This window comes from Salmo trutta, chromosome 32 (genome assembly GCF_901001165.1).
Source record: "Salmo trutta chromosome 32, fSalTru1.1, whole genome shotgun sequence".
NCBI lineage: Eukaryota > Metazoa > Chordata > Actinopteri > Salmoniformes > Salmonidae > Salmo > Salmo trutta.
The window spans coordinates 5,671,587-5,698,314 of record NC_042988.1 but is presented as its reverse complement, the minus strand read 5'-3'; the positions used below and the strand labels follow the sequence as shown (position 1 = coordinate 5,698,314).

Below are 26,728 nucleotides of genomic sequence, written 5' to 3'. Positions count from 1 at the left end.
AGAAATTTGACATGAGACAAAGCTTAAACATAGTGGTTCTTCCTTTAAAAGTTTTATGCTGCGGCCGTTAGTGGTAGATGGTGGCATTCTGTCATTGCACCACGTTGTCACAAAGGGGAGTTAGAACGCTGATCTATCGGTAGTCAAAACTGTGGCACAAATTGACAATCTTTTCGTAAATTAATGGAGGCGTTTTCAGTCTGAGAGTCTCTTCTCTGGCACTAGAGTCCTGCATTAGGCAACAACAACAAAAAACTGTCGGTGGTTAAGAGATTACTTGGGTAAATACAATGGGGAATTTCGCTTCACATGTGGACTGACGATTTTCAAAAAATAGGCACGGTGGGCTTTTGGTTTCTCTCCCTCTAAAAACAGAAATGAAAATCATTCTAAATCACAAACAGGCTTTATTTACAAATTATTATGAATGTCTCACCCCATGTTCAAGAATGGCCTTTTCCCTTCATTCAGATTACAACCGATCACTTTCGGTTATTTGAAAACAAAATCTCTAAAACACTGTTATTTTTTAAACAAGCCATAGAAAGTTGGTTTCAATTTCAGTAAGGAACTTGTCTGTCGGCCGTGCATTAAAAAAACAAAAATTGGTTAAAGAAAATTGTGAAAAATAAAATATATACCAGTTTCATTTAAGGACCAAAAAATGGACAGCTGTGCCATATAGATTGTAGAGGTCGACCGATTATGATTTTTCAACGCCAATACCGATTATTGGAGGACCAAAAAAAGCCGATGCCGATTAATCTGCCGTTTTTATTCATTTGTAATAATGACAATTACAACAATACTGAATGAACACTTATTTTAACTTAATATAATACATCAATAAAATCAATTTAGCCTCAAATAAATAATGAAACATGTTCAATTTGGTTTAAATAATGCAAAAACAAAGTGTTGGAGAAGAAAGTAAAAGTGCAATATGTGCCATGTAAAAAAGCTAACGTTTAAGTTCCTTGCTCAGAACATGAGAACATATGAAAGCTGGTGGTTCCTTTTAACTTGAGTCTTCAATATTCCCAGGTAAGAAGTTTTAGGTTGTAGTTATTATAGGAATTATAGGACTATTTCTCTATACGATTTGTATTTCATATACCTTTGACTATTGGATGTTCTTATAGGCACTTTAGTATTGCCAGTGTAACAGTATAGCTTCCGTCCCTCTCCTCGCTCCTACCTGGGCTCGAACCTGGAACCACATCGACAACAGCCACCCTCAAAGCAGCGTTACCCCATCGACAACAGCCACCCTCAAAGCAGCAAGGGGAACAACTACTCCAAGTCTCAGAACGAGTGACGTTTGAAACGCTATTAGCGCACCCCGCTAACTAGCTAGCCATTTCACATCGGTTACACCAGCCTAATCTCGGAAGTTGATAGGCTTGAAGTCATAAACAGCACAATGTTTGAAGCATTGCGAAGAGCTGCTGGCAAACGCACAAAAGTGCTGTTTGAATGAATGCTTACGAGTCTGCTGCTGCCTACCATCGCTCAGTTAGACTGCTCTATCAAAAATCAAATTATAGACTTAAACATAATAACACACAGAAATACGAGCCTTAGGTCATTAATATGGTCGAATCCGGACACTATCATTTCGAAAACAAAACATTTATTCTTTCAGTGAAATACGGTACCGTTCCGTATTTTATCTAACGGATGGCATCCCTAAGTCTAAATATTGCTGTTACATTGTACAACCTTCAATGTTATGTCATAATTAATTACGGCCTTTGTTAGGAATAAATGGACTTCGCAAAGTTCGCAATGAGCCAGGCAGCCCAAACTGCTGCATATACCCTGACTGCTTGCACGGAACGCAAGAGAAGTGACACAATTTCCCTAGTTATACAAAAATTCAGGTTAGCAGGCAATATTAACTAAATATGCAGGTTTAAAAATATATACTTGTGTATTGATTTTAAAGAAAGGCATTGATGTTTATGGTTAGGTACATTGGTGCAACGACAGTGCTTTTTTCGCAAATGCGCTTGTTAATAACCTCTTACATCTAGACGTTCCACTAGCGGAACACCTGCTCCAATATCCAATGATGGGCGTGGCGCGAAATAAAAACTCCTCTAAAATCCAAAAACTTCAATTTTTCAAACATATGACTATTTTACAGCATTTTAAAGACAAGACTCTCGTTAATCTAACCACACTGTCCGATTTCAAAAAGGCTTTACAGCGAAAGCAAAACATTAGATTATGTCAGCAGAGTACCCAGCCAGAAATAATCAGACACCCATTTTTCAAGCTAGTATATAATGTCACAAAAAACAAAACCACAGCTAAATGCAGCACTAACCTTTGATGATCTTCATCAGATGACAACCCTAGGACATTATGTTATACAATGCATGCATGTTTTGTTCAAGCAAGTTCATATTTATATCAAAAACCAGCTTTTTTACATTAGCATGTGACGTTCAGAACTAGCACACCCCCCGCAAACAACCGGTGAATTTACTAAATTACTCACGATAAACGTTCACAAAAAATACTCGGGCCCAGAAACTAGCATTTGCATATTATTAGTAGATTTGGATAGAAAACACTCTGAAGTTTCTAAAACTGTTTGAATGATGTCTGTGAGTATAACAGAACTCATATGGCAGGCAAAGCCTGAGAAAAATCCAACCAGGAAGTGGGAAATCTGATGCTTGTAGTCTTTTCAAGTCATTGCCTATCTAACACACAGTGACTTAGGGTTCATTTTGCACTTCCTAAGGCTTCCACTAGATGTCAACAGTCTTTAGAACCTAGTTATAGACTTTTGCAGTGAACAGAGAGCGAACAAGAAGGCCGGGAAGTTGGTGACTCAGAAAATGACATGAGTTTTGTGCGCGCGTTCACGTGATGAGGTATCTGTGTTCCATAACATTGGAATCGTTCGGTTGGAATAGTATTGAAGTTTTATGTTAACCTGTTGGGGCTAGGGGGCAGTATTTGCACGGCCGGATAAAAAACGTACCCAATTTAATCTGGTTACTACTCCTGCCCAGTAACTAGAATATGCATATAATTATTGGCTTTGGATAGAAAACACCCTAAAGTTTCTAAAACTGTTTGAATGGTGTCTGAGTATAACAGAACTCATTTGGCAGGCCAAAACCTTAGAAGATTCCTTACAGGAAGTGGCCTGTCTGACAAGGTGTTGTTCTTCTTGCCTCTGTTTATTGAAGACTGAGGATCTTTGCTGCTATTTTAAAATTGGACATATCGAGTGCATAGAGGAGTTCTGTATCTATAATTCTTAAAATAATTGTTATGTTTTTTCGAGTAATTTCGTAAATTCACCGGAAGTGTTCGGTGGGAATGCTAGTCACATGCTAGTCACCTGCTAATGTAAAAAGCTGTTTTTTGATGTAAATATGAACTTGATTGAACAGACATGCATGTATTGTATAACATAATGTCCTAAGATTGTCATCTGATGAAGATCATCAAAGGTTAGTGCTGCATTTAGCTGTGGTTTGGGTTTATGTGACATTATATGCTAGCTTGAAAAATGGGTGTCTGATTATTTCTGGCTGGGTACTCTGCTGACATAATCTAATGTTTTGCTTTCGTTGTAAAGCCTTTTTGAAATCGGACAGTGTGGTTAGATTAACGAGAGTCGTCTTTAAAATGCTGTAAAATAGTTATATGTTTGAGAAATTGAAGTAATAGCATTTCTAAGGTATTTGAATAACGCGCCACAGGATTCCACTGGCTGTTACGTAGGTGGGACGATTTCGTCCCGCCGGCCCTAGAGAGGTTAAGTAGCCTACTCCCGACCGGTCACGTTGTACAGCGCCATATTTTCCTAACGGAAACCCCGAGGGTTTCGTTTTTTCTTGGAATAGAAACTCCAAAATATTAATTTAATTAAGCTAAATTTCTTAAAGTCAATCCAATATACTATGTTCTTACACTCAAGTACAGCCAATATTAAAAACTGTCAAATGCTTCTCAAAGATGCCCTCTGGTGGTCAAACTAACACTAACTAGCATTAACGGCAACAATGGCTGACACTTAAATAGCGTGCAATAGAATTCTGCGGCAGCCCACAAGCTGTGCTGCAAATACGGCGCAACTTTTAAAAGAAGAACCACCGTACTGCCCAACAATATACTGTGGAATCATGGAATTCCCACACAAGTTAACAGAATGGCACCCCTTGCTTTACAAGCATAATAAAACACTTGTAAGCAAGTGGTCCTTTTATTCAAGGCTGTGTGTGTTTGAGGGGGAGAGTGTGACACAGCTACAGCGTTCCCCAGAAGACAGTTAATCCCCCCCCCCCCCCCGTAAATCATCCAGCCAACTGTCTTCAGAAACAACAGTGATTCACCTCATCAGGACATTACATTGACACTAATCAGTGTGTGGAGTGTACCTCGTACCTACTGTCTACCAACATGATGATAAGAGAGGGAAACCACGTCACATACAACTGGAGAAAGAGATTGGGCACGAGAGAGGGCAATAAGCCTGCTGTGCTGTAATTAAGACCGGGTTGTCTATGAGGGTACAGTAGTTCCAGGGTTTCAGTTATGAAAATGTGGCGCCAGAATTTGCATTTACTGGACATTTGAGAAATTTACCGGAACCCATATGGGTGCGTAACCTGATTAGGGCGACCACCCACGGTGCTCAGAATGACAGAATGCACATTTCAATTATGGTAAATTCATCTTAACTGAACATTCAAGTCGAGGATGCAAGGATGTGCGGTCCGTTCCTTGCACTTTGAAGACGTTAGAATAACTGTCCACGTTTTCTTTTCCCTCAGCCAACAGGACGAGTAAAGAACAGCAAAATCACTAGCCTACGCATAGGCAAAGCCTGAGTTTCAAGTTTGGGGAAGCACATTTCCCCCATAAAAACGCACCTTAATAATAAAGCCTTCCGTGAATCATCGCATTTGCAGCCTCATGTAAGATCGCCTACTATTCGTAATGTGATGAGTAGTTTAGACAGTCGTAATTCAGGCTAATAATAGAACTCAATCACTGTTCGCAAAAAATGACCGCTCATGACCGCTCAATGCAGATAGTGTAGAGGTCTGGGCTATATCAGATACGTTTCATCTTATCTTTCTTTGCACGGGAAAAACACATTTCATGCAATTCTACTAAACTTTTGCATTATCTTTTTTTAATACGACAAATGACAGGGTAGCCTACTGTGCGGACACTGACAAACAGATCGATAAAAACAATGTTGTCCATATAATAGGCCTACGATAAGGGGAGACACAAATAGAATGACGTCCATTTAAACTGGAAGAAATTGTCCAAAAACAAACTTATGTGGCACTGACCCAACAATGAGAGTGAATATGTGCCGTGAGCACCGGGGATATGGCCGAGATAGGCCTAATATTGTTCACTCAATTAAGTTGAGAATTTGAATAACTAAAAGGACATCAGTATATTTTCATTGTCTTCTCTTTACAGCAATAGCCATTTGCATTCCAAAGTATGTTTTCCTGCGATTTAATTTGGAAATATTGTGAAATTACTGGCTGGGCCTATACTTTTCACTGATAGGTGCAACTCAACAATAATGTATTTGGTATTTGCAGCATGTGCTGCACCAATTGCTCGAGCAGCCTTTCCTTCCGATTACAGGCAATGTGACTCTAGGCAAAATATAAAAACAATTTGGTAAGGCTAGGGGAAGCTAATGATCCTTTGCGGCCAATTCATGCTTTAGTAGCCTATTTTGAATGATTGTATTTCTGTATAGACAGGAGTAGGCTAATAAGGCTATATCATTTTGTCAATTTAATTCACTTAGGGAAAGCTTCCCCTAGCCTTATGGACATGCCGCCTATGAGCCTGTCAATCTACTATCCACCAGAGTAGAAAAGTTTACATATTCTATTGATCCGTTTGTCGAGAAAGAAATAGCCTAAACAGACTCTGGGACGATAGATCACAAACTCATACAACCAATGTATGCTTCAGAAAAATAAAGTTTACTTCACCCTGACAATTGGCCGGTGCCAATTTTATTTATCGTCCACTTCCTTATTTTTAAAACGGACAAAAGCCGGCTACTACCGGCTAACGAAAACCCTGAGTAGCACACTGAGCTCAACCAACTGAACGACACCCCTGGGGCACATTTACCTCATGGCTCCTAGGCACAGATCAGGGTTCTGTTCAGGGGGGTGCAACGTCACAGAACAAAGGTTCAGGTTGAAATGTATTGTGTGGAACAGATATCGTTGTCTGTCAGACCATTTGTTCACTGTTCAATTGACCTAAATCACCTGATTGTGTTATGCAACAGAGAGTGAGATAGAGAGAAAGGAAAATAGAGGGAAAGAGATGGAGAACGAGAGAGGGAGGGAGATAAGAGTGCAGTTACATGCACACAATAATACGACTGTAGACTCAATTTAATATAATAGTTCAATTAAAACATGAATATGCTTTGCAAGAATGACTTCTCTAATAATCCTGTTCATATGACATCTGAAATCAGGCTACTTGATGGGACTTGTAACAAATGCAGAAAAATTGGCAATCAAAATCAACGCTCTACCACAGTGGCCATGTTATTTTTGCAAAGACTATTTGATTCTGAGATTGGACAAAGTTTGGATGTGAAAACTATTTCCAAGATGCATACTGATGTTTTTTTAGAACTCACTTCACTTGCTTGCGCTTCCGGTGAAGGCACACACATAGACCAAATATACAGCTGGAACGCCGATTAAGCAGTGTACTAATAATATGAAACATTTGTCAGAAATACAGGTTTTAAATCGGAGTATGATTACTTTGATTTCGCCCTTATACTGATTAAGATAAAGTCGAGTAAGGTGTTTACGTGACTAATGCCATACTCGGCCTTCTGCCATAATCAGTTTAATATTCAATTAGTGTGCATGTTTCCCTTTATTTAACTAGGCAAGTCAGTTAAGAACAAATTCTTATTTTCAATTCGGAAAGTATTCAGACCCCTTGACCTTTTTCCACATTGTAGAATAAGGCTTTAACGTAACAATGGATTAAATCGTTTTTTTACCCCTCAATCTATAAACGATACACAATTAAAAAGCAACATTTTAGGATCTAATTATCAGAGTAAGAACTCGGACACTATGAAAGCTTAAACCAAGTTTATTCTTCTCAAAGGATCGAACTGCTGAAATCGACAAAAACATGGTTACAATAGTGGTGGTATACGTACCCCACTTTGGGTGGAGTCTCCTCCTTCTCGCTAAACATTGCATCTTTATTGCTAGGCAGGAAACTAAGTGATGCGGGCAATAAACTTTTCCTTCTCCCTTAACGTGACCTGACCTCGACCCCCCTTCATCGCTAATCCATTACTTTCTCCCCTTATCAATGCCTACCACGTAAGATTGGAATGTACTGAGTGTAGGGAAAACAAACTTAATTGCACCCACCATATACCTTCCTCCAACAGATAAACATTAACTTCTGGTGAAGACCCTCTAAACCACAGCACTCAATATTTCAATAGAATACCTGATAATTAACCCAATTTCAAGTTTAGGAATCCATCACACCTTTGGCAGCGATTACAACCTCGAGTCTTCTTGGGTATGACGCTACAAGCTTGGCACACCTGTATTTTGGGAGTTTCTCCCATTCTTCTCTACAGATACCCTTCCTCAGACCTGTGCCTCGACACAATCCTGGAGCTCTATGGACAACTCCTGCGACCTCATGGCTTGGTTTTTGCTCTGACATGCACTGTCAACTGTGGGACCTTATATAGACAGTCAATTGAATTTACCACAGGTGGGCTCCAATCAAGTTGCAGAAACATCAAGGATGATCAATGAAAACAGGATGCACCTAAACTCAATTGAGTGATTTTTATGAATACTTGTGTAAATATGGCATTTATTTTTTTTAAAACCTCTAAAAACCTGTTTCCACTTTGTCATTATGGGGTATTGTGTGTAAATTGATGAGGGAAAACGTTTAATTATTTTTAGAATAAGGCTGCAACTTAACAAAATTTGGAAAAAGTCCAGTGGTCTGAATACTTTACGAATGCACTGTAAATGTACTCAGAGAGATACAAAGCGAGAGAGAAAGAGGCAGAGAAAGAGAGACACTCAGATGGAGAACGAGATAGAGGGGCAGCAGGGGAATGCTAGCCTCCAGGGGAGCGCGTGAGTGTGGAGGAGTAGTGGAGTGAACCACACTGCCAGGCAGGGTCTCACACACACACACACACACACACACACACACACACACACACACACACACACACACACACACACACACACACACACCAGATGTGTGGAAGACAGAGGTCTTGGCTCCCCTCCTTCCTCCCTGTAATAGAATCTTCACCCCCATCGCACTAAAAAACACACACTTTAAAATGGCAGTGCAGTTAAAAAACATGATTTTCCTGGTAAAAAAAGAAGATATTTCCACAATATGCAGTTGAAATAACAGTCTGAAATTGTGAAAATTATGATTTGCCCTTTTTGTGTACGAGATGTTTGGGGGAAACAAATGCCTGGAATTTCAGCCTGTTCGGGTGGGATGGAACTTTTGTCCCACATCATGACATCACAATTTGATCTGATTATAACAGACCAATGACTGTTCATCTGGGTAAGGGGGTGAGCTCTAGACCATCCTATCAGCCAACCAGGGCTGTGTATATAAATATCTTCACATTTGTTTCTTAACACCCACACAAGACTGAGCATTTCAAGGGCAAAAGAGAATCGGGTAGGGCTAGGCGACATATTGAATTCATTCAAATGTATGTTTGGCATGATATTTCAAATAACTGTATTGCAAGAATCAAGCTCAGGATGTCTTTCTGGTCTCGTCTCCTTCTGTGCACCTTCCAAATTACACACAAACACAAGCCCCTGCCACTCACAATAACAAAGATGAAAGATCACTTCTTCTCTGACAAGAGCTTCAACTCGCTATTTGCATTCGGAGGTTTGGTCCAATTGATTTGGGCATATGGACACCGCAACACATTTTACTGTAATACAGGAGTAGTTAACCTTTCTAATGAGACAAAAAGGGTATCAACTCCTCAAATTGGGCGCAGATGAAACTACTAAAAATGGGAGTATCAATGAACATTGATTCTGGAAAATGAATGCAGCGTCGCACGCTGCAGTACAACTAGCAGCATTTTAGCCAAAGACATATACTAGCTGTCTGGTCTGTTTTAGAAATCTGCAATAAGCATAAAACAATTATGTAAGTTATTGGCAACTGGTTCTCATTCTGAGAAATAAGGTAGGCCACTTGATTTCAACATCTGAACAAAGTGGACAGGCTAACATGCTGTTCAAACGGTTGAGGACGGACAGAAGGGTGTGTTCATAACAATTCAACTACCTTGTTAGTTAGCAAATAGATCCACGTTGGCTAAACTTGAAATCTAAAGATTAGCTGGCTACTCACTAGCACGTGGGCTTGTGCTTGAGAGATAGAAAATGAACACAGGTCTCAATCTATAATGCCTGCAGTGCTACAACAAGTTAGTCATTATTAGTGAATGTGCATTATATGAATGGTTCTGCTTAACTTTGTAACAAAATTGACATTTTCACAGACTTGAAAGCTAGATCATTGATTATTGCAAAAAAAGCAGGTTAAACTTTTTATAAAATAATGAAGTTATTATGGTTGTGGAAGGCTTATATTTAGTCCAGGCTACACAAAGTGGTAGACAAACGCGCGGACACACAAACAGGGGCATTCCTGTGTTTTCGCCACATCAGAAAGTTGAAGGAAAATATGAATCACTGATGCATTTTGTCTTATGATAATTGATTTTCCTACTAAGTTCATATAATATTTCTGAATTCTGATTTAATGTCTGGATTCTGTGATCACATCCGCATTCTCTACAATGCAGGTTTCAAAGGGCAAAAAATAAATTAAAAAATCCTCAATCCCACCATAGCCTATGTACAGTTGAAGTCGGAAGTTTCCATACACTTAGGTTGGAGTCATTAAAACTCGTTTTTCAACCACTCCACAAATTACATGTTAACAAACTAGTTTTGGCAAGTCGGATAGGACATCTACTTTGTGCATGACAAGTACATTTTCCAAAAACAGTTTACAGACAGATTATTTCACTGCATCACAATTCCAGTGGGTCAGAAGTTTACATACACTAAGTTGACTATGCCTTTAAACACCTTGGAAAATTCCAGAAAATTAAATCATGGCTTTAGAAGCTTCTGATAGGCTAATTGACATCATTTGAGTCAATTGGAGGTGTACCTGTGGATGTATTTCAAGGCCTACCTTCAAACTAAATGCCTCTTTGCTAGACATCATGGGAAAATCAAAAGAAATCAGCCAAGACCTCAGAAAACAAATTGCAGACCTCCACAAGTCTGGTTCATCCTTGGGAGCAATTTCCAAACGCTTGAAGGTACCGCGTTCATCTGCACAAACAATAGTATGCAAGCATAAACACCATGGGACCACGCAGCCGTCATACTGCTCAGGAAGGAGACACATTCTGTCTCCTAGAGATGAACGTATCTGGTGCGAAAGTGCAAATCAATCCCAGAACAGCAAAGGACCATGTGAAGATGCTGGAGGAAACAGGTACAAAAGTATCTATATCCACAGTAAAACGAGTCCTATAAATCGACATAACCTGAAAGGCCGCTCAGCAAGGAAGAAGTCATCGCTCCAAAACCGCCATAAAAAGCCAAACTACGGTTTGAAACTGCACATGGGGACAAAGATCGTACTTTTTGGAGAAATGTCCTCTGGTTTGATGAAACAAAAATAGAACTGTTTAGCCATAATGACCATCATTATGTTTGGAGGAAAAAGGGGATGCTTGCAAGCCGAAGAACACCATCCCGACCGTGAAGCACGAGGGTGGCAGTATCATGTTGTGGATGTGTTTTGCTGCACGAGGGAATGGTGCACTTCACAAAATAGATGGCATCATGAGGAAAGAAAATTAAGTGGATATATTGAAGCAACATCTCAAGACATCAGTCAGGAAGTTAAAGCTTGGTCACAAATGGGTCTTCCAAATGGACAATGACCCCAAGCATACTTCCAAAGTTGTGGCAAAATGGCTTAAGAACAACAAAGTCAAGGTATTGGAGTGGCCATCATAAAGCCCTGACCTCAATCCTATAGAAAAAGTGTGGCCAGAACTGAAAAACCGTGTGCGAGGAAGGAGGCCTATAAACCTGACTCAGTTACACCAGCTCTGTAAGGAGGAATGGGCCAAAATTCCCCCAACTTATTGTGGGAAGCTCGTGGAAGGCTACCCGAAACATTTAACCCAAGTTAAATAATTTAAAGGCAATGCTACCAAATACTGAGTGTATGTAAACTTCTGCCCCACTGGGAATGTGATGAAAGAAATAAAAGCTGAAATAAAATCCCTCTGTTATTCTGACATTTCACATTCTTAAAATAAAGTGGTGATCCTAACTGACCTAAGACAGGGAATTTTTACTAGGATTAAATATCAGGAATTGTGAAAAACTGAGTTTAAATGTAGTTGGCTCAGGTGCATGTAAACTTCCGACTTCAACTGCCCGAGGCAAGCTGACCCCACGTAAACCTCCCAATCAATGAAGTCACAAACACGCACTACAGAATGAGTTCACAAGCCTAGGACTAGCATACTCAATTACAATTTTCCCATATCTGTGAGATACCATAACACCCCCCCGAGCACTGATTTCTATACTGTTGTCTAGCAGCGACCAGTAAGAGATGTGTCAGATCTGATTTCACACGTACAGCCAGTCTAAGGATGCGTCTCAAATGGCACCCTATATTTCCTATGTAGTGTACTATTTTGACCAGGGTCCATAGGGTTCAAGTCAAAAGTAGTGCACTATACAGGGATTATGGTACCATAGGGCTCTGGACAAAAATAATGCACTTTAGGGATTAGGGTGCCATTTTAGACACCCCCAAGGACCATTTTAGACACCCCCAGTGTACTGCAGACACTGTCCTAGCAGCACCCCCCTCCCAGACTGTCCACGTGCACCCCGACCCAGGGACAATACAGCAGCTGCCAGAGTGACAAAGCTCCAACTTCACCCACTAAGAGGCTGGGGCTGCGTCCTAAACGGTACCCTATTCTTTTGGGCCCTGGGCAAAAGTAGCGCCTTCGAAAAGTTCAGACCCCTTGACGTTTTCCACATTTTGTGAAGTAACAGCACAATTCTAAAAATGTATTAAATAAATACAAAATCCTCATCTACAAACAGTATCCCATATTGACAAAGCCAAAAACAGGTTTAGACATTTTTGCAAATCTATTAAATAAAACAAGAAATACCTTATTTACATAAGTATTCAGACCCTTTGCTACGAGACTCGAAATTGAGCTCAGATGCATCCTGTTTCCATTGATCATCCATGATGTTTCTACAACTTGATTGGAGTCCACCTGTGGAAAATTCAATTGATTGGACATGATTTGGAAAGGCAAACACCTGTCTATATAAGGTCCCACAGTTGACAGCGCATATCAGAGCAAAAACCAAGCCATTATGTCTAAGGAATTGTCCGTAGAGCTCCGAGACAGGATTGTGTCGAGGCACAGATCTGGGGAAGGGTATCTGTAGAGAAGAATGGGATAAACTCCCTAAATACAGGTGTGCCAAGCTTGTAGCATCATACCCAAAAAGACTTGAGGCTGTAATCGCTGCTAAAGGTACTTCAACAAAGTACTGAGTAAAGGGTCTGAATACTTATGTACAATGTAATATTTCTGTTTTTTATATATATAAAATTAGCAAAATGTCTTTAAAAAACTGTTTTTGCTTTGTCATTATGGGGTGGTGTGTAGATTGAGGGGGGGGGGGGGCGGACTATTGAACATTTTAGAATACGGCTGTAACGTAAAAAAAACATGGAACAAGTCAAGGGGTCGGAATACTTTCCGAAGGCACTGTATAGGGAAAACGGTGCCATTTGGGACCAATCCAGCCTATAGCAACGCGACTAGCGCTGCGCAGGAAGTCTCGCATCGCACAGCAGGACAGCACACAAGAGACATTCAAAGTAATTTGCCTATTGTTATTTGCTATATAGCCTATTTCCATAAATATGTTATATAACTTTATAGTTTTCCCCCCAAATTCCGCAAGAGAAGAATGTAGGACAGACAGAGCGTCGAATACCACCAAAAGAGCACAAACATTTTCAGTCAGAAAACATTGTTTCGTTGGATGCATAGGTATTTAGGCCCCTATAGAATTATATTTTCTCTTGCCTGATTCCATTTTCTCAGTTGTTCTTGTTACAGGTTTCCGTTTTTCCTGTTAATTTTTTTCGCTCTCAAAAATCCAACTTTTCTAAATAGAAAAACAACTAAATTGGATGTTCTAAGTCCACAAGAATGCATAAACCACATCAGGAGACACTAAAAATGTAAGGTAGCCAGAGGACTATTAAATGAGAGAGAACAAACAATATCCTATAGATTTTTTTTACAAGTTTAAGCTTATTAACCCCCGAGAGTCTAACACGGAACCCAAACCGGCTGCACGCGTGCGCCATCGTGCATAAATTAAAATATCAAAAACTCCAACCAATTACATTAATTTGGGGACAGGTCGAAAAGCATTAAACATTTACGGCAATTTAAGCTAGCTAAATAGGACAAATTAGCTAGCAAGTGTCTAGCTTGCACTTGCTAGCTAATTTGTCCTATTTAACTAGCTTGCTGTTGCTAGCTAATTTGTCCTGGGATATAAACATTGAGTTGTTATTTTACCTGAAATGCACAAGGTCCTCTACTCCGACAATTAATCCACACATAAAACGGTCAACTGAATCGTTTCTAGTCATCTCTCCTCCTTCCAGGTTTTTTCTTCTTTGAACTTATATGGTGATTGGCATCTAAACTTCCATAGTATTACCACTACGACCGAGAACAAAGTTTGTCTTTCAATCACCCACGTGGGTATAACCAATGAGGAGATGGTACGTGGGTACCTGCTTCTATAAACCAATGAGGAAATGGGAGAGGCAGGACTTGCAGCGCGATCTGCGTCACAAATAGAACTGACTTCTATTTTAGGCCTTGGCAACGCAGACGCTCGTTGATGCACGTGGGTGCAATAATTGAATAATATAGATTTCTATATTAGACTTGAATTTCACATTACTGCTATTAGCCCAATGCATTGAATAACCGATTCATACATGGAAAAACAGAGTCAAAATAATGTATCAAAGTTTGTTTAAGAGTATTTCCTATATCTGAGCGTTAAGATCAGAAAATAAATGTATTACCCGTATTTAACTACTTCCATATTTACTTCCATACATTTTTTCAAATGGAACTGGGCTACCTTCAGACGAATCTTGTGGACATCCTAAAGCATGTACATGTTCGTGGGAGTCTCAGCTTTCCATGGAGGGGTCCTAATAGTGTGTTGCCCAAACTCTTCGGACGCGACAGACAGAAGTTGACAGATCGGCGGTACCGACTTCAGACGAGTCCAGTGACACTTGTGAGGGTCGTAGAGCAAAACGGAGAACACCATCGTGTTCGTGAGAGTCTCATCTTCCACAGAGGGAACATATTTTTAGGCCAAACCGTTCAGACAGTTTCGGGAGAAGACCGATTTTCGGGATGTCTCCTGGTCTGACAAACACTGCTGTAGCTCTGCTACCTTCCACCGCAGCCGCAGAACGTTGACGGACTGAAACAAAAAACTGATAGCTCTTGCTTAGACGGATTTTGATGGGGATTTTTTTGTTACGCTAATTAGACAGTGACTCTAAGGGGTTAAGAAAGAAATGATTTATGCGAGCCGGGAAAATCCTTGCATGAGAAACCAAATGGCCAACAGCCTATCCTCCTACTAGGCCTATCAGAAAAACTTTAAGACAAGTTAAAATTAGGAACAGTGGCTTATTTCCCAAAATATTAAGGTGCTGTCCTAAAGTCCTTGTGGCTTTCAAAAATAATAAGAATGAAATTCCATAGCCTAAGCTACTTATTTTCAATCACAGCTTTATGAGACAGACCAGACAATATACATGTTTCTATTGTTTTATGAGGCAAATAAAGCAATTATTATCCAGTTCTGAAGACAGTAGACCGCTTCTACTCAGCCCATGATGTATGCCTATAACCTAGCTTACTACGGTAAGACAGCCCGTTCCTCAGACGGTCACTGCTCCATCATGTGGGCGCCACACAGACAGACACACAAACCTGTTCTGCTCCTCCACCAGAATGGAATATTAGAAAATATTTGCCATTGCATGCACTTGCCAGACTTTCTAAAACATTATCTTTCATCATGATTTCTCCAGTTCCGTAAATGTATCATTTTTTTTGGGGGGGGGGAACAATACGGGCGATATAATCGTATATCACAATGTCCTATCGTGATGATGTACCCATAAAACAAAGGTTGACATCGCCCAACCCTACTGAGCACTCACTGCAACATTGTCATGGGTGGGAGAGGGGAAGAGGGGGCTGCCTGGGACTGGCTGCCTGCATTATTAGGGGGGGATGGGAGACAGCAGCGGAGAAACACACAATCCAAATGTTACTTGTCAGATGTGTCGAATACAAAGGGAGTAGACTTTACAGTGAAATGCTTGCTATGAGCACTTTCCTACAATGCAGAGTAAAAAATGTAATAAAAAGTAACGCAAGAGGAATAAAATACACAAGAATTAAACACTGTCTCTCTCTCACACACACAGGAGATGAGAGTGGGCCAGGAGGAGGAAGCGCCTTCAGACTTCAGAGGCCATTAATCATGTGGGCAACAGAGCAGCCAAAACCAACAGGGACCCCAGTCGAGGAGACAGCCAGCCAATCTGCTGGCTCTGGGTGTGTGTTTGTGTGTGTGTTTACGTGCCCAGACTGTAGTATGAGTGCGTGTGAGCTGTGCGTGTGCAAGGGCGAGAGGTATAAAGCAGGTGATGGAGAGGGGATGCAGAAATAGAATAGTACACTGAAGGACAAAACCAGGAAAACAAAGCCCTTTCATATCCTTTCGCCAGGCACCCATCTCATAACAAGAACATTGTGAAACTCAAAACAGAACAAAACACGAATGCGCACACACACCTCCTGTCTCGGGGTCACTTTAGCAGACATACACAGGCTGCCATGTTATTTGATGGATATATGTCACGGAAACTCTCCACTGCAGAGCTAGGTCTTGTTCAGTGGAGCATTAACTACAGTCAGTGGTTGCATTGAACAAATTCAAGTATTAGCCTAGTGCCTCCCTGTTTCACTTCAATTCAAAACAGTTTCTCCCTACTGAACACGATCCAGTACACACTACAGACATGGCCAGGGAAGCTATACTCTTCCCTCAGTCAGGGTTCCAGAGGAAAAGATACTAGTACGTTAGATGATAAACTTACATGTGTATCTCTGTGTGGAGATCCTTATACGAGAGTGCATCTCCTCTCCAGCCTCATTCAGCAAAGGGAGCTGCCGCGTGGGCCGGCCCGTTTTTCCGATCCAGAGAAGAGTCCCCTTAGAGACGCTGGCCAAGGCCCAGCTAATAGTTCACAGAGCACACTGCTGACGAGGAAGAGGGGGGTACACCTGGGAAGAGAACAGAGAGGACAGTCCATGAGAACACCAGCGAGAGAGAGGGAAGCAAACTCTCAAACACGACGCACGCACAAACACCCCTACGATCTAGACAAATCTGGGTCGCATTCAGTAAGGTGCAACGTACATGGCAGATAGAGATGTCACCAGTAGAGCTGACACGATCCACACATAAGAGGCATGTGTGTTATTCTAATATGTACGCCTACATCCGATTCACAATGGCCCTAAACGTTGTTTCATGCTGATGCAACCAGACTGCTGTTTTTAGGCAATGCCGCCGAAGAAACCAAGGAAAGGTGTGCAAGGGGGAGTCATGCAATCTCCAAACATTGGCAGTAAAATGTCCTTACTATAGAGCTCAGTGACTTTAAACGTGGCACACGTGAGTTTGTCAAATTTCTGCCCTGCTAGAGCTGCCCGGTCAACTGCAAGTGCTGTTATTGTTAAGTGGAAACGCCTAGGAGCAACAACGACTCAGCCACGAAATGGTAGGCCACACACGCTCACAGAACGGGACTGCCGAGAGGTCCAAACTAGAGGTCGACCGATTAATCGGAATGGCCGATTAACGTTGCTCCAACCATAAACATCAATGCCTTTCTTAAAATCAATACACAAGTATATATTTTTAAACCTGCATATTTAGTTAATATTGCCTGCTAACATGAATTTCTTTTAACCAGGGAAAATGTGTCACTTCTCTTGCAAACAGAGTCAGGGTATATGCAGCAGTTTGGGCCGCCTGGCTCGTTGCGAACTGTGAAGACTATTTCTTCCTAACAAAGACAGCCGACTTCGCCAAACGGGGGATGATTTAACAAAAGCGCATTTACGAAAAAAGCACAATCGTTGCACGACTGTACCTAACCATAAACATCAATGCCTTTCTTAAAATCATTACACAGAAGTATATATTTTTTAAACCTGAATATTTAGCTAAATGAAATCCAGGTTAGCAGGCAATATTAACCAGGTGAAATTGTGTCATTTTGCGTTCATTGCACGCAGTCAGGGTATATGCAACACTTTGGGTAATTTGTCAGAATTTTACGTAATTATGACATAACACTGAAGGTTGTGCAATGTAACAGGGATAACGTTTTGTTTTTGAGATGATAGTTTCCGGATTCGACCATATTAATGACCTAAGGCTCTGTGTGTTATTATGTTATAATTAAGTCTATGATTTGATATTTGATAGAGCAGTCTGACTGTGCGATGGTAGGCACCAGCAGGCTCGTAAGCATTCATTCAAAACAGCACTTTTGTGTGTTTGCCAGCAGCCCTTCGCAATGCATTGCGCTGTTTATGACTTCAAGCCTATTAACTCCCAAGATTAGGCTGGTGTAACCCATGTGAAATGGCTAGCTAGTTAGCCGGGTGCGCGCTAATAGCGTTTCAAATGTCACTCGCTCTGAGACTTGGAGTAGTTGTTCCCCTTGCTCTACATGGGTAACGCTGCTTCGAGGGTGGCTGTTGTCAATGTGTTCCGGTTCTAGCCCAGGTAGGGGCGAGGAGAGGGACGGAAGCTATACGGTTACACTGGCAATACTAAAGTGCCTATAAGAACATCCAATAGTCAAAGGTATATGAAATACAAATCGTATAGAGAGAAATAGTCCTATAATACCTATAATAACTACAACCTAAAACATCTTACCTGGGAATATTGAAAGCTCATGTTAAAAGGAACCACCAGCTTTCATATGTTCTCATGTTCTGAGCAAGGAACTTAAACGTTAGCTTTTTTACATGGCACATATTGCACTTTTACTTTCTTCTCCAACACTTTGTTTTTGCATTATTTAAACCAAATTGAACATGTTTCATTATTTATTTGAGGATAAATTTATTTTATTGATGTATTATATTAAGTTAAAATAAGTGTTCATTCAGTATTGTTGTAATTGTCATTATTACAAATAAATTAAATAAAAATCGGCCGATTAATCGGCAGCGACCTTTTTTGGTCCTCCAATAAACGGTACCGGCGTTGAAAAATCATAATCGGTCGACCTCTAGTCCAAACTGCCTCCGGAAGCAACGTCAGCACAAGAACTGTTTGTCGGGAACTTTATGAAATGGGTTTCCATGGCCGAGCAGCTGCAAACATGCCTAACATCAGCCAATGCTTGGCGTTGCGCATGGTGGAGGGGTGTAAAGCTCGCCGCCATTGGACTCTGGAGCAGTGGAAATGTGTTCTCTGAAGTGATGAGAATGCTACCTGTCGAAATGCATAGCGCCAACTGTAGACTCCTGAACAGCTAATCAAATGGCTACCCACCAGCTAATCAAATGGCTACCCCCCCCCCCAAGCTGCTGCTACTCTCTATGCATAGCCACTTTAATAACTCTACCTACATGTACACAGTTACCTCGACACCGGTACCCCTGAATATATCCCCTCTATTGTTATTTACTGCTGATATTTAATTATTTGTTGTTCTTATATATATATATATATATATATATATATGCTATTTTCTTTCAACTGCATTTTAAGTTAAGTGCTTGTAAGTAAGCATTTCACTGTAAGGTCTACACCTGTTGTATTAGGTGCATGTGACAAATATACATTTATTAGAAAATTTGGTGGAGGAGGAAAAATGGTCTGGGGCTGTTTTTCATGGTTCGGGCTAGGCCCTTTAGTTCAAGTGAAGGGCAATCTTAACACTACAGAATACAATAACATTCTAGACGATTCTTTGCTTACAACTTTGTGGCAAGTTTGGGCAAGGCTCTTCCCCTGTTTCAGCGTGACAATCCCCCCATGCACAAAGCGAGGTCCATACAGAAATGGTTTGTTGAGGTCGGTGTGGAAGAACTTGACTGGCTGCACAGAAACCTGACCTCAACCCCATCGAACACCTTTGAGATTAATTGGAACGCTGACTGAGAGCCAGGCCTAATCCCCCAACATCACTGCCCAACCTCACTAATGCTTGTGGCTGAATGGAAGCAAGTCCCCGCAGCAATGTTCCAACATCTAGTGGAAAGCCTTCCCAGAAGAGCGGAAGCTGTTATAGCAGCAAAGGCGGGACCAACTCCACATACACTACATGACCAAAAGTATGCCGGGCACGGCGCTACTGAAAGGCTTTAATGGAATAGCATACAAGGGAGGTGTGACAAGTCAACAGTCTAGATGCTGTCAATGTTCCAGGAGCTGCTTTCAGACAATTTCATGAGGGAGACAGACAGAAAATCCACATGAGCTGTTTAATATTAGACTATTTGTATAGTTTCACCATAACATCATGGTACTAATCAAGACTGAATCATTATTGATTAATGAATCATGATTAACGGGAAGATTTTGAAATGAAGGGCTTTCGTTTATCCAATAAAATGTATGGATTTTATTGTTTGCTCCCTGTTCATTCCACAGCACTCCCCTCCATTCAGAGGTAAAACCTACAACTAGGCCAAGGATGGAGTTACCATGGTTACTCAACCACAGAGTACCCACAGATTTTTGAGGAGGGCAAGAAAGTAAGATAGAGGGCAATTCCACAGTAACAGAATGATGCTGGACTACTTATAAAAAAAATTTTTTAAAACATTCACATAAAATTTGTACTAAAACTAATTTACTTGAGTGCAGATGCAATGCCTGGTAACCGAATGATTGTTTTTGCTATTTGTGCTGTCATTCTAGTACCAAAATTTGCATCTGCACTGTTCAAGTAAATGTGTTAAATTTTCTGTGGAAATTGTTAAAAGTAATTATTGTGCATAGAGTTGTATGGTTTGTTAAACTTTGCAAGCGTAGTATTTTTTTGGGCGTGTATTTTAATAGAGACAAATCTGAGTCTTAGTTCCGCAACTAAGAGTGTTCAACTTCTCCGCTGTTTTGTTGCCCTGGCTACCAAACCTGTGCACATACTGTGTGTGACTGTGTGAGAGCGAAGTGTTGCATCTCTTTCATCTCAGTATCCTGGTCAATTCACTGATGCTAGGCCCTGCTTAATTGAAGGTTCGAGACACTGCAAGCCAAGAAATTGTGAGATACAGCATTCCATTGCGAGAGTTCTTGATTGCCGATAGAGAGGCCTAAGTGCACGGTTCTGACTGTCTGCCTGGTGGTCAACCTGCCTATATTGTGTCCCTGTTCTCTCTCTCCGCCCCTCGCAAGCTATGAAAGATGCAAGTGTTCTCGGAAGTACGGCAACTAATCAGTCTCCTCCGGTCCAAAAACACTGAATCGTAGGAGTTATTATTTTGGAGTCGACTAAGTCATCATTGTTAACAGTTGGAAAATGGAAGCGAAAGGCAAGCGACAGCAGCAAAGGCCTGTACGGCAATAATTTGAAAAGTTAAATGAGAAAGAAATGCAAACATGACGAGGTACAGTAATGGTAGGCCTCCCTGTGGCTCAGTTGGTAGAGAATGGTGTTTGCAACGCCAGGGTTGTGGGTTCGATTCCCACGGGGGGAAAAATGTATGAAATGAATTGAAATGTATGTAATGTAAAACTACTACTGTAAGTCGCTCTGGATAAGAGCGTCTGCTAAATGACTAAAATGTAAATCTAAAATGTAGTACAGGTGCAATGCTTAACCATTTGAAAGGGAAGCACCGTGAGACCCAAAACCATTGCTGACAGTAGCAAAGCTCCATTGTGAATTTACGTGGAACTTTATGCATTTTATCATTTTAATGGAAACACGGTAAAAATAGCAGTTTAAGCGTTAAGCGTTAAGAAAAATTGTCCTTTTGTCACATCCCAAATTCATTTCATCCCTAACTTTCTCGCTCAACTAATACTGTGAAAATTTGGCATGCATTTTTCTGGCAATCATTTGTTACATCCTACTTTTGTTGCTAGGCTGAACAGTGGAGTGGTCACACATTTGACTTGATCAAAGGGGTTAGCCAAATTATCCTGTTCTTCCTCTAAACTCAACACCCCTCCTGTCTTTCAAACCCCCTTGTGTTTACAGTACATTTTATTGGATTCTCCCTCACCATTTCCACTGCCTTTTGACACAAATCCAGATGCATTTGGTACCAGCGTAGATAGATATGGATGGACATACAAACACACTAACCTAAAAACTCCATAAAAGCAATTCAACTTAACCAATAACGTTAGTGGTAAATGCAATCGACTGTCAGAAAAGGTATGCAACAGAGAAAAGACGTGACAGCTCCGAGGGGTCCTGGTACATAGAGTAGACAAAATACTATTAAGTGGGGCTGTGTGTGTGTACTTACAGATACAAATATATGGCATGGACAACGTCAACACGTGAAATGCTTGTTTTGACCCTAATCAGGTGATACTAACGTTATGCCAAAGTCAAGAGTGATCAGTATATAAATTGTATTTTAATATTTAAGGACTCTTGGAAGATTAGTCCAAATGGGGACTAAAAGAGATCCAAATAAAATCAAATCAAATCAGTCAAAGCGAAAGTACAGGGTCGACAGCAGCAGCATAACTCATTTTCACGGAAAACAAGGCTAAGTTACTGTACTTTGAAATACACCAACAAGGTTCACTATATGGATGAGATTTCATACAAACAAAATTACAATTCGGCTTGTTTCCTTACAGGTAGCCTAGTGGTTAGAGCGTTGGACTAGTAACCGAAAGGTTGCAAGACCGAATCCCCGAGCTAACAAGGTAAAAATCTGTCGTTCTGCCCCTAAACAAGGCAGTTAACCCACTGTTCCTAGGCCGTCATTGAAAATAATTATCAGTTCTTAACTGACTTGCCTAGTAAAATAATGGTCAAATAAATACAAATGTTCTATAAAACGCCAACGTTTATCCAGTTCTCTTCAGACCACACAAAATGGCGACTGTAAGTAAGCAAGCAGCTCCAAGTACTTATTCTAAATACCGAACGCCTTTTCAAATGTTTTGTTACTATCTTCATTTAGTGGCAACTGCATAAGTGCAGATATCACGTTTTCGCCAAATCGAGCAAGAGAACACGCTTAAAACGAAGTCTCGTCAGGTATACAAAGAGTCCAGTCCGAAGCAGCTAACGTTAGCTAACAAGCTAAGTTTACATTACAGTTGTGGATCCTTGGCGTAGTTCCGAAATATTACCTACTTCAAATCCTGTTGAGGGAACGCAAATGGCGTTGTATGACCCGTCACTTGTCATCATTGTCAAATTGACAGGCCCGCTATGTGAGAAGTAAACACTTTCATCCTCGTTAACATCGAAAAGTGACAATTTGTTAAAAATCCAGCTAGTTACCGAGCTAACGTTAGAACTGAAAAGCATGCGTTTCTTGCGTATCTTCTCTTCTAGAATGTAAGCACATACCATCCAACACAACAAGCAGAGCTCATATGAAAACGTAACGTTAGTTGACTTACTTGCTAGCTAATCAACTAGTTGTCAAAATACTGTTGATGTTGTTAGCTGGCTAACTACTCAGTCAACCACCAGTGGCAAGTGATAGCAAGGTAGCTAGCTTGCTGGGCATTCTAGCAGGCTAGTTAATACTAGTGATGAGGAGGGGTAGGTAGTTGATAGTTAGCTTAGATAACGTTAGTGTAATCTTGTGTTGAGGCCTGTGGAAATCCAAATTGAGTAGGTTGTGATGTAATCAGGACAACAGCATAACGTTAACGCTGGAGGGTTCGTTTTTTTGTTCGCTTAGTCAGAGATATCAGAAAATGATATCGCAGTTAACGTTAGCTTGTTTAATTCCCGTGTCTCAGTAGCAGGCCTCCAGACGACTCTCTCCCAATAGGCGCACGCTACGACGACCTCAAAAACGACGGAGTCCTTAGATTCGTGCTCACGCAGGAGCTTCGTGTGAAATACATTACTTTCTAAAGGCTTGGCATTCACAGTGTAATTTTTTTTAAATAAAAACTCATTCGTTTTACCTCGTTTATTCGGTTGTCAAGGTGCGCGGGATCTTTCTTTCCCAGGATCCAGAACAAACACCTCTCGTCGTCGGTGACGTCATGCGCAGACAGAACGTGAAGTACGTAACGTCGTGTGCACACAGGTTTGCATCAGTACGTTGCTATACCGAACAGTTCAGTTTTCACAATCGTATGCGTTGTATCACAACAAAAATAATCACGCTACACATTATCAGCTTCTTCAGTGGTTTATCTACTTCAGTTCCTTATACCACATGGCAAAGCAACGCACAAGTGTATATCCAAAAGGCTCAGACTTTTTTGTTTCCATCTACACGGGCACCTGCTCTCACCTGGGGTTAAAGCCAGGCAACAATTTATTTTGAGCTTTCGTTTACATGGCAATAGCTAGCTGTGAACTTTAACATCAGCTGTTTTGATTGTGCAGATGTGTTGATTCTTTCATCTATCTTAATACCTGTAAAGGAATTCTGGGATACTAGTAGATGTCAAACCTGAGCTGTGAAGAGGTAGAGGAATGGACTAATTGGGCAACCTTGCCTCACTCCTCTGTTGATTTCAAATATAGGTGATGCATCAAGTTTTACAGAGCTATTACTTCCATTGTAAAGAGTTCTTATTGATTTAATAAAGAAATTAACAAATGTAAAAAAGTGTGGGGTATCAAACATCAACTTATGGCATACAGTATCAAATGAAATCTACAAAATAAAATCAGAGGGTCACCATCAAGTAATTCATTATATTCACCCATATCCAGCACTAATGTAATATTGTTGGAAATGTGCCGCCCTTACATAAAACTACACTATTATTCACGAATAATAATAATGAAAGGTAAAAAGGTTTGGTTTGGACGTCCCAATGATCCCGAATAGCACTGACCGTAAAGAAATGGGACTCTAGTCACTGATTGGATATTTTGTGAAAAGTCGTAACCCGAAAACCAGGAAGTGCAGTGTGAAGGTTGGCGCAGTAGCAGCGCAAACATGGGGGTGAAAATCGAGGTGTTTCGTGTGAGTAAAATAGGTTTGTTTCATCATAATGTCATGATTAATAGCATAGGCGAGGGTACAGTCTATCGTTTGTAAGGGATCCTAGTCGTAACAAGTAAAAAGACTGCACGCGAAACGCTCTATATTGGTGTAGAAATAGCTACACGTTGATCGTTACAGTAGCTAACTTGCTAGCTATCCAGCCAGGTGGTCACGTAACATCATCCTCGTCAACAATGTTGTTATTTTAGGGGACACACTCTTTTCACGCCACTTCGACAGGAATTTTCGTAGCAGTTTAGGAGAGCATTTTCGCTAACCCTTTTCCTAACCTTAACCTCCGTCTCCCAACCTGCTGTGTAAGTTCTCCTAAATTAACCTGCTACGAAAAAGTAGGGATGTCAAACATTCAGGCTGCTACACATGATTTGATTTGATCACTGACGTCATGATTTGATCACTGACATTCTTTTTTCAAGAGTTCCCAATTGTCTTGAAAGCACCATCTGCCTGATTGTTGTCCGATAACTGTGGTGGTAACTGATACACAAATCAATGTAGCTATCTATTATACTGACAATCATGTAACATGTCTAACAAAGCGATGATAGTGACTTGATATAGACGTTTATTTTGTCTGTGTTCCTTTGATCAGATGATGCTGTATTTGTCCTTCCCTGTGACCATGTTCTGGATCTCCAACCAAGCAGAGTATTTTGAAGAATATATTGTGAAGAGAAAGGTTAGTGTTATCATGATTGGTTCATTTAATTTATTTAATGATTAAAAGTACATAGAACTAAGGTTGCTTCAGCCGGAGACAACAGTCGCTACATACATAACAATTGTTGAGGTTAACACACAATAAAGCCCAATGGCTTATTATGCTCTGGTTCATTCTTTCAGTTCTTTTAAACTTTGTTTAGGCTACATGTTATTAGATTGTGTAGACAGTCAGAAGGTTGACAGTACTGTCTGACAAACTAAAGCAAATTCTGACATTTTGTGTATGACCATGTCATAAGTCGTTTTTATCTGTTGTTCATTAATGTTAAACTTTTACTTTCCTCTTTCATGGTGATCTCTTCTACAACTTTCAGAGGGAGATTTTCCCCCCCGATGAGAAGATGCATGTGAGTGTGTGAATAATGTCATGTTATTATGCCAACAGTTACACATTTTCTCTTGATTTAGGAACAATGAAGTATGACATATCAATGCCTACCAATAGTGACCCTTTTGGAGGTAAAGATTTGATATTAAAGGAATGTCCCACTCCCAATACAATTTAACATAATATTTTGAGTGGAATAACCCTTTAAGAACTGTTTGGATTTGGTGTGGGATTAAAGGACTGGGGATGTTTTATTTGATGTCAATGTCTCTGTCCTCCATAATTGAAAATCAAAACAAATTACTGTTTTGATTGACAGTGGTAGATTATGACTGAACGATCTGTGTTACAGAGGAAAGAGCTGGAAGACTTCAAAGAGCGGATGCGAGACCGCAAAGAGCGGCGTCTACTGAAACGGATGGCCTTGGAGGAGGCTGAGAAGGAGTGAGGAGGACCGTGCAGAGAGACAATCGGAGGAGGTCGATGTCCCCAATGCCCAATCAGCTGCCTGTTTTTCTATTTGTTGTTCCACAGGAGGGGGGAGCAGTGTCACTGTTAGGCCCGCTGTTAGGCCCTTTTGTGACGCAGCACAGAACATGTGCTGCGTCACAAAAGGCACCCTATTTCCTATTTAGTATACTACTTTGACCATGGCCCATAGGGCTCTGGTAAAACGTAGTGCACTGTATAGGATAAAGGGTGCCGTTTGGGGTTGGAGGATTTTGGATATCGTGGAGTATGTAGGCTATACTATACACCGTTTGGGAGGGTGTGCTTGAGGGGGACCTTCAAGTTACCCCTTTGAACCGAATAGTCTTGCTGAAAAGATTTTAATGAAATGCTTTATTTCACTGCAATCAAACTACGACTTTATTGTTGATGATCTGCTCTGCGATGGTGTTGATGTAAAACATTGAGTGTGTATGATTGTCTCATAAAAAAAGATGTGTGAATGAAATATGAGGACAGAATCATATGGCTTGGAATATAATTTATTTTGTATGTTTTAGAATACATGTCTTTTGTACATGGGTGTGTCAACATTGTCCTTCATTAAAATTTAAATGTGGTTTTGCCTGTTTTTTTGTTGTGATGACCATTCTGGTCTAGAAACGGTATGATGTCACAAAGCCCCTGTGTTGTGGTTTGGACCATGCTGT

General features: G+C 40.6%; 2 protein-coding genes across 3 annotated transcripts in view; one reads left to right on the top strand and one right to left on the bottom strand.

The window, feature by feature from the left end:
- brd4 (bromodomain containing 4) overlaps nt 1-23,558 on the bottom strand; it is a 65,000-nt gene extending 41,442 nt beyond the window's left edge. Inside the window, exons 1-2 of one of the 2 annotated variants that reach the window (XM_029727238.1) lie at nt 23,457-23,558; nt 16,402-16,588 (exon numbers count right to left, since the gene is read on the bottom strand). The gene's annotated coding sequence lies outside the window, so the exon portion shown is untranslated. Of the gene's footprint in view, nt 1-16,401; nt 16,589-22,665; nt 22,682-23,456 lie in introns of those variants that run through there. The other variant, XM_029727239.1, reaches the window with a different exon arrangement.
- An 831-nt stretch (nt 23,559-24,389) lies between these two features.
- On the top strand, nt 24,390-26,638 carry pet100 (PET100 cytochrome c oxidase chaperone). Its single transcript, XM_029727232.1, has 4 exons — nt 24,390-24,475; nt 25,110-25,196; nt 25,555-25,587; nt 25,921-26,638. Exons 1-4 carry the CDS (start codon nt 24,449-24,451, stop codon nt 26,014-26,016), a joined length of 243 nt encoding a protein of 80 aa, XP_029583092.1. The 5' UTR covers nt 24,390-24,448; the 3' UTR covers nt 26,017-26,638.
- Nucleotides 26,639-26,728: the final 90 nt, after the last annotated feature.